The 8921-nt window shown below is 51.8% G+C and overlaps 1 protein-coding gene across 1 annotated transcript; it reads right to left on the minus strand.

Moving 5' to 3' along the window:
* Positions 1-800: 800 nt before the first annotated feature.
* LOC144934557 (cyclin-dependent kinase 5 activator 1-like) lies at positions 801-8568 on the minus strand. Its single transcript, XM_078860480.1, has 2 exons — positions 7727-8568; positions 801-1894 (listed from the first exon to the last, which is right to left on the minus strand). Exons 1-2 carry the CDS (start codon positions 8027-8029, stop codon positions 1265-1267), a joined length of 933 nt encoding a protein of 310 aa, XP_078716606.1. The 5' UTR covers positions 8030-8568; the 3' UTR covers positions 801-1264.
* Positions 8569-8921: the final 353 nt, after the last annotated feature.

Here is an 8921-nt window from a genome sequence, read left to right on the forward strand (position 1 = left end):
GTGTGTGTGCGTGTGTATTGTGTGTATGGGGCTGTGTGTGTGTGCGTGTGTATTGTGTGTATGGGGCTGTGTGTGTGTGACCGTGTATATTGTGTATATGGGGCTGTGTGTGTGTGACTGTGTATATTGTGTGTATGGGGCTGTGTGTGTGTGCGTGTGTATTGTGTGTATGGGGCTGTGTGTGTGTGCGTGTATATTGTGTGTATGGGGCTGTGTGTGTGTGCGTGTGTATTGTGTGTATGGGGCTGTGTGTGTGTGACTGTGTATATTGTGTGTATGGGGCTGTGTGTGTGTGACCGTGTATATTGTGTGTATGGGGCTGTGTGTGTGCGTGTATATTGTGTGTATGGGGCTGTGTGTGTGTGCGTGTGTATTGTGTGTATGGGGCTGTGTGTGTGTGACTGTGTATATTGTGTGTATGGGGCTGTGTGTGTGTGACCGTGTATATTGTGTGTATGGGGCTGTGTGTGTGTGCGTGTATATTGTGTGTATGGGGCTGTGTGTGTGTGCGTGTGTATTGTGTGTATGGGGCTGTGTGTGTGTGACCGTGTATATTGTGTGTATGGGGCTGTGTGTGTGTGACCGTGTATATTGTGTATATGGGGCTGTGTGTGTGTGCGTGTGTATTGTGTGTATGGGGCTGTGTGTGTGTGCGTGTGTATTGTGTGTATGGGGCTGTGTGTGTGTGAGTGGAACAGTGTTTATGTCTTTGGGGCTTTGACTACTGTTTGTGTGTTTATGAGTAAGGGTCTGTATTGAGCAGTGTGTACGTATATTGAGAGATGATGTGCGTGTGCACGTATGGAAATTATGAGTGTGCGGTGGGGGGGTGAGTGTGTGGCGGGGTGTATATATGGTAAAATGTGTGTGTGTTGAACAATGTATGTGGCTGTATGTGTGTTTGTTTCAGCAGTGTGTGTGGACGTGTTTGTAACGGTGTGTTAATGAATATGGTACACCTGTGTATGTATGTGTATGCATATTTACAATAGAAACGGGACTGTGAGCGTGGGGCTCTGCGAGTGAGTGACATCTACAGCACGGCGACTCATAGCTCCTTCAATCCCATCTCCTATTGGGACGCGACCTCCTAAATCCACTCACTCTCCTCGACTCGCATCACCACTTAAGCGACAATCTACGCCCGTAACGCACCTCAACCCCCTCCCCCCCGAATCAAGTATGAATCTCTTGTATCCATCATCGCCGTATTTTTCATCTTCTTCTTCAAATCCTCGCACACAGTAGGACACAGCGAGCGCGGCTACCGGTCGAGCGTGAACGTCCACCGAGGCTGCAGGTCGCGAGCTCCCTCCTCCTTGAGCTCGGCGAACACCTGCGTGAAGTAGTGCGGGTCGGCGTTGATGCGCAGCATGTGCGCGCTCATGAGGTCGATGATGCGCAGGCATCGCTCCCAGAAGGCGTCCCGGCTGCTCTCCACGAGGAACGGCTTGAGCGGGTACGAGATCTCGTTGCCCATGTAGGAGTAGGACAGGTAGAGGCAGGTGAGCAGCGCCGCTCGCAGCTCGTGCTCGCTGCCCGTGTGCGCGCTCACCGCCTCGCGGCACAGCAGGTAGACGAAGACCACGTTGACGGGCGTCACGAACGCCTGGTCCTGCCAGCCCTGCAGCAGCAGGGACCGGTCGACGGCGCGCAGCCACAGGCCCGGCTCCGACGGGGACAGGTGGCGCAGGCGGGAGCAGCGGCGGCACAGGAACTCGCCCAGGCACTTGAGCAGCTCCGAGGTGGAGGCCTGAACGACGACGCGGCGCGGCGGGCTCCGCAGCAGCGAGGTGCCCGACCCCGGCTTCTTGGACGACACCTGCTGCAGCTGTTGCTGCTGCTGCTGCTGGTACGAGGGAGGTGGGGCCGCCTTCCCGCCACCCGGTAACACCTGTGTGTGTGTGTGAGTGTGAGCGCGTGCACACACACGCACGCCACCACCACCACGACGACAAGCGGGTCAGAGAGAAGTACGAAGTGCAGGGGGCAGATGTGCAGTCACGACGTGCTTGGGGGGTGTTATTGACCCTGCAGGCGAGAAGTTTTCAATGCAACCTCTCCTCCTTCCAACCCTGCCAAATTCCCCCCCCCCCCCCCCACTTTGTATACCGGCACCTGTGCCCCTGGGGCAGTTGGCACCGTCTGCCCAGACAATCGCTGCCCCGGTGGGCAGAGTTTGGCGAGCGGTGGAACGGCGGTGCGATGAATCCCGCGCAATTATATTCAACTCCCGAACGTGGCCAACACGAGTGGCGCGTAAGCATCTGAACAGATCCCGGCCCACCTTCGTCACAAACACGGACTGACCAATGTGTTGGAGTATGGTTACACACCCCCCCTCCCCTCCCCCGCCGCTCCACCGCGCCATGACCTGCACGGCGTGGGGATGCCTTCATCCAGCAGTAGAATCACAATACACCGCGAATGTTGCTGGAGATGGAATTGCCTAGAGGTGGCGTGAGATGAAGCAGAGGGAGTAGTCGTGAAGATCACGTGACTCCCCCGACGCCGCCGCCGCCCCCGTAATTTGGCTGATGAATAAAGATTCGACGAATCATCACGATTCAGGCTCGCGATTCAATTGAAGAACCGATTGAACCATTTGTGTTGCGGCGAATGTAGCGGCCTCTGGCGGCTGCAGGGGGCCAAACTAATCATTTTAATCTTGATTTGAAGCTTTCGTGACTGCATGAATCCATACTCTTTGGTACTTTCGGTAAAGCCACATAGGTAGAAAAATAAAAAAAATCATATTTCACGACGTTTTGATCGCAACGCAATCATTTTAACCTACACCGTCTACTACTCGAAACCCCTCGATTCGTCCACACGCGCGATTCGATTGATGTGTTGCGAATCTCGAACAAAGAGAGATATTTTGCGCGGTCGGTGCTTCGTGGTAACGTGAGGTTCTGTGTCTGTGTGGCTTCAAGGAACGGGCGATCGGATTCGACTCGAACACGAGTCGACTTGGATTCGCGTCAAAGTGGTGGAGAGGCGTTCTGCCTCCCCTTTCACAGCCCCTTGTTGGCTCGTGGGGGAAATTCCACATTCCTCTGACGGAGTGAGTCCATGTATTGACGAGAGCTGGTGAAAAATTGCGTATTGGCTCAATTGGGCTTAACCGAAATAAACTGACTGACGTCCTACAAATTAGTCCTCGTTTTGTTTATCGACCTTAGCAGGGAGGGGGTGATATGCGGAGTCGATTTGAAACTTGGGATTTGAACGAGGGTGGGAAACCCACCAATTGCAATGATAACGGTGGCGGTCATTTATGCGTGCGTCTGAATGATTGTGGTAACTGAGCGATGATGTGAGTGAAACCAGTCAACATGCGCACCATGATGTTTGGGGTTCTAAAGTCGCTATTTTGGTCCTCGGATGTTTTCTACTTAACATTGATATTGTTCCAAATGTTAAGATTTCTAGCCCTTACAGCACGTTACGATGTACACCCAACGACTCATGTGTTGGATAATGGTATTGCAACGCAGACCAGCACCTACACATAATCCTCAGCCATGCTCAATCCACCGCTGGATGAAAGCCTCCCTAACGAATGCATCGTCGTTTCTCACGTTCGTGCCATGCCACGAATCCACGCCGTTCGTGATTGATTTAATCACATTAGGATAATGGAATATTCATATTATAATTGGGTTTGTTTCCGTTCCACACCACGAGACGTTCCCGGCGCATACACACAGCTCGAGTCAGCCTGCGTCCCTGGCATGGCACTGTCGATAGGCTGGTTTCACCATGCAGCACGACTTTTGTCCCTGGGTAGTCAGTGTTCTTTTCTAATTGCTGATGCCTCAGAAGTAGACAACATGGATATTATTCCCCACAAACTTTGCTTTTGTGACCAGGACTTTACGTGAAGGAATGACACAAATGCACACCACGTTTTCTCATTGAAAATAGGTCAATTTCAAAATGTCACTGTCCTGGTCACAAAAGCAAAGTTTGTAGAGAATAATAGCCATTTTCTGTACTTTTGAGGCATAAGCAATTAGAAAAGAACACTTCCTACTCATATTTTTTTTTATTACACAGTGTTCTGAGCGATAACGACCCGGTCGCATCGACATAACCACAGATCGAGTGTGCATTCGCAAGTTAAGCCCTGACAATCCGACGCGTCACGTGCATTTCGTATAATGAATACTCGTGAAAAAATACAACCATTTACCAAGCCCCCGGCTGGTCGATGTCTCCCCCATAGTGGCGTTGGTCATTCAGGGTTGTTTGACCATACTTCACCACGCTGGTCAGTGCGGGGTTGGTGAACGGGCAAGGCTCCCAGAAGCACCGATTTCAGACTCGCCGCTGATGCTAAACCCGTGCTTGCGGGCAAAATCGAACTCGGGTCGCACTATTAATAGCGCAGTGCGGTAACCGTTGCACCTCCGCTCCACCACGACCACGCATTCCGTGCACTCGTGCGTACTGATACGAGTAACTGTACATATATGTACACGGATAAGACGATCTCGGCGCTATGCGCTATGCCGGTCAGCGCAATCTGCAGGGAATCTATCAGTCGATAGGAATTGTTCGCCCGTCTCGTGGTGGCAGTTAGCGCCCGTTGACTCGCGGTATTGATCGGGCGGAATTTTCCGCCACTCGTCGAGCCAGATTAAGGCACAATGGCGAGACGCAGTCGGGGGGCGGAGTGGTGGTGGGGGGGTGATGAGAATGGAGGGAGACACGGTATTGGGTAGGCTCGTGGTTCTGCATTGGATTCTCTCAGTGGTTCCATGTTTTGACAAAACAGTGGTTGTGTATTGGATGGGTCATTGGGCCTGTGTCGCGTCACACGAGAGATCTAGATTCATCCAACGGTTATGCATCGTGTGAATTAAGCATTCTGTTACTGATACATTTTTCTGTGTATGATGAATGCATTATTCTGCATTTTATGTATCAAGGCTCTCCATTGGATGAACCAGTTGTTCTGTATTGAATGGGTCGAGACTCTATAATGTAAGGGTCCTGTATTAGATCATCCAATGGTTCTACATTGGTTAGGTCGCTGTCGCTGGTATTGACCTAAGCTGTAACCCGAATTCCCTATCATCAACTATAATCGACAATTGTAAAATATTTTTTTAAATAAAAACTCTCCGCGACTGTGGTCATCCAGAACAGACCGTACAGCATATAACGACGCAATCTCCCGGTCCACAAATACGAAGGAGACGTCGCAGCGATTCACTCCGCTGCTCCTGACTCGGCTATGCAGCTCGACCACCTGAATGTGAAAATGTAGTTGCTGCTCTGCATCGACATCAGCCATACGAAAGAAGATCGACAATTTCCTACTAATCATTTTTTAAAACCACGAATTACCAAGCGTACACATCCACAGCAACGGCAGACAGAGCGAGCTTGAGCGATAGCAGGCGACGCGACTTTGCACCGCGTAAGATTGTGTCGTGACCGGCGGTGAGACTGAATCGCGCGTGATACGGCACGAATACACATCCTATAGCCTGGCTGCTGAATGTGCAGTCGGTATGAGGAGAGGGAGAGCGAGAGCAGTGACGCAGTGGGATAATCACCAAATCTGGCCACCTGAGTTCGATTCCCGGCCACGGCTTATATCAGAAGCGAGTAATATCTGAACCGAATCTGGCTCCAACCCACCACTTCTCTTCACCGACAACCCACACTGCCCAGCATGGTGAAGTATGTTCAAACGAACCCCACGACCGACGCAGCGTGGGGAGACCTTCACCCAACAAAGGATTGACAAAGGGTGGTATCGTGCATTATTAATGTTAACCGCGTATCGCTCGGAGCTCTCTTTAAAAGGGGGGGAAGGGGGTTGTTCAGGTGGTAAGTGGGGGGGGGGGCAATGCATTGGCTCGCATTTATTGGAATTGAAACTGTAAACTTATTTAAATTTAAATTCTAGATTTGAAGCTTTCGTGACTGCAAGGATTCATACTCTTAGTTTTTTCGGTAAAGTCACGTAGGTAAAAATTTAAATTCAAATTAATAAAAATAAAATAATAAAATTCACAATAAATATTTTATTTTTATTATTTTTAATTTCATTTTTTACTTACGTGACTTTACCGAAAAAACGAAGAGTATAATTGAAATTTTACCAGGTAAGGCCCACTGAGCTGTGTAGCTCTTTTTTCAGAAGCGACCTGGCCTCAAATCATAGCTGGACGAAGGGGCTCATCGTGTGGACATTTACAGCAACCAAAAACTCTAAAAGGCGTGATGTTGATTCGAAACGGGGAGGGAAAAACCGGAGAACCTGGAAAAAAATCCACCCGACCTCCCGTAGAACAGGCGAGGTAGTTAACATTTCGCCACCGCGGAGCCCAATATACATGCCGTGCGGGTAGAGCCCTAATCTGTGCTTAAATACTTAAATCCATGATCTGTCTCTAGTACAGATCTGCATCATACAGACGACGATCGTGACTGGGCAATGCAAATTCGAATTCTCTAGGACTAGAGAGCTGAGCGACTGTGGTGAATTCTGATGGTGTTCTAGAAGGGCTACAAACCCGAATGACTGGTGTAAATTGTGATGATGCTGTAGAAGGGCGAGAGAGCCGACATTGAGCACAGGTAATAATGTCAAGCCTGTGCCTCTACTGCAACTAGAAACATGCACCCGAAAGTCCACATTTTAGATTTATAGGCCTCCCAAGAATTAGGACCTCGGAAATGTATTGATTTCTCTTAACCTGATCTGGACCTTTCTTAAATAGACTCAAGCTTAAAATAAATAAATACACATCGGTCTTGACAATGGTTTGCGAGTAAAACAATGACACATTCACGAATGGTGGTGCGAGGGGTGGTGATTGCGGTCGGGGTGGAGGTCGAGTGGTTTGATGGAACGTGGTTGTTGCGTGGTTCTTGCGGAGTATTGGATTTGTGGTTGAGGGGTTTGGCGGGGGGTATTGGATGATTTGTGGGGTGGTTTTGGGGGGGCTTGATTTGGGGGTGGGGAGCGGTGGGGCAATGGCGAGCCCGCTGCGCTACAAACCTATCGACCCGAGCTCGATTCCCACTCACGAACGATATCAGTAGTGGGTATTTGAACCGGTACTGTGCCTCCCCTAGGTCAACTCAGCCTCAAATTAGTACCTGATGCGGTGCGTAAAGATCGCTACGAGAGAGACAAAGGGGGGAGGGGATAAATGTGGCAAGTCGTGGTGCTGGCCACGCACCCCCTCGTGTGCTGTGCCAGGCTTCATAGGTACTCGCGAACAGAACTTGCGCCAAAAAGTATGTTAGGACTGTCCTGGAGATCGTTGTCTTTTAGTGGTTTAGTGGTTGAGGATTCCAGGTGTTGGGTGGGTGGGTGGTAGCAGGTTGAGTGGTTGAGAATGTCAGTTGATGGGTGGGTGGGTGTTAGCAGCTTGAGTGGTTGAGGATGTCAGTTGTTGGGTGGGTGGGTGGGAGCAGGTTGAGTGGTTGAGGATGTCAGTTGTTGGGTGGGTGGGTGGTAGCAGCTTGAGTGGTTGAGGATGTCAGTTGGTGGGTGGGTGTTAGCAGCTTGAGTGGTTGAGGATGTCAGTTGTTGGGTGGGTGGGTGGGAGCAGGTTGAGTGGTTGAGGATGTCAGTTGATGGGTGGAAGCAGCCTGAGTGGTTAAGGATGTCAGTTGTTGGGTGGGTGGGTGGTAGCAGCTTGAGTGGCTGAGGGCTGTCCAGTTGTTTCGAGTAACCCATCTGCGTGCGTCTCACCGGTGCGGGAGGCTGGCAGTAGGCGCTGAGGTTGGCGCACGAGAGCGACTTGCGGAGGACGCCGCCGCAGTTCCCCTGCGCCAGGGCAGGGCTCGCCTTCTTCGCGCTCTTCTTGCGCGTGGAGGCGGCCACGAGGCGCTTCCACGTGAGCGCAGAGATGAGCATCGAGTGGCGCTTGAGGCCCTTCTCCTTGGCGTTCTTGCTGTTCTGCACCGCCGTGTAGCGCGCTAGCGACGCGGGGCCATCGTCCGCCACGGAGCGGACCTTGCGCGAGGACGGGGACAGGGACAGGACGGTGCCCATGGCTCCGGCCGGCTCACGTGGGCAGCAGAAGTGCTGCCCGGGCGTCGTCGGATGAAGAGTGGGGCGCAGCGCGGAGGCGAAACGAATTAATGAATAATATAAGTGATAATTTGTGCGATTGTTACCAAAAATAAAAGCATGGATTTGAATGAAATACAGTCCGCACGGACGCGCGCTCTGAATGCTGCGAACGACGAACTGTCAAGCGGGTGAGACGGGAGCGTGAAACGAATGTCTCGCGGAGAGCAGGGGTCTCGCAGCGCGATGTGGGGTGAGTCTGAAAGGCATGGAGAGGGGGGTGGGGGTGTGGAGGGAGACGGACGGTACGAAGAGGCGACGTGGCGATACCGTTAAGAGCGAGGCAGAGACGTCGAGAGCGAGAGATCGGACCGCGCGAGACGGAGGTGGCGTGCGGCATGCGCCGTGCGTGAGTGGCGCGCGCGGCGCGGCACCGCTCACAAGGGATGCGCGCCTTCCCACTCCCTCTCTCCGTGGCCCTCGCTCGCACTCTCTCCCCTCTCTGAGCCGTCTCCCCCGTCTCCCGCTGCAACTCTCGGCCCTTCCCCCCCACCCCCCCCTTTTCGCCGGCAACGCGATTCTATTGGCGGATTCCCACGTCTCTTCCATCCCTCCCCAACCGGCACCGCCACGCTCCCTCATACCCGCCCACCCATCACGTGTCGCCCGTATTACAATTGATGCGGTTGTTTTCGCGACATCCAGCGACATTTTTTTTTGGGTAGAAATAGAACATTTATTTAATTATTTGTATTTCACGCTTTTCCTCTTTATATTTCTGCCTTCTCTTTTACGTAATCGACCGGGGCAATGTGTGACTCGGATACGTATATGGATGTTAGCTGGAGGTTGGATTGAATTTCTACACTGAAAG

This window comes from Lampetra fluviatilis, chromosome 10 (genome assembly GCF_964198595.1).
Source record: "Lampetra fluviatilis chromosome 10, kcLamFluv1.1, whole genome shotgun sequence".
Classification (NCBI taxonomy): domain Eukaryota; kingdom Metazoa; phylum Chordata; class Hyperoartia; order Petromyzontiformes; family Petromyzontidae; genus Lampetra; species Lampetra fluviatilis.

Coding starts and splice junctions, on each gene's coding strand:
- LOC144934557 (XM_078860480.1), bottom strand. CDS start 8,029: ATGGGCACCGTCCTGTCCCTGTCCCCGTCCTCGCGCAAGGTCCGCTCC. Junction 1,895..7,726: donor ACTGCCAGCCTCCCGCACCG/GTGAGACGCACG, acceptor ACACACACACAG/GTGTTACCGGGTGGCGGGAA.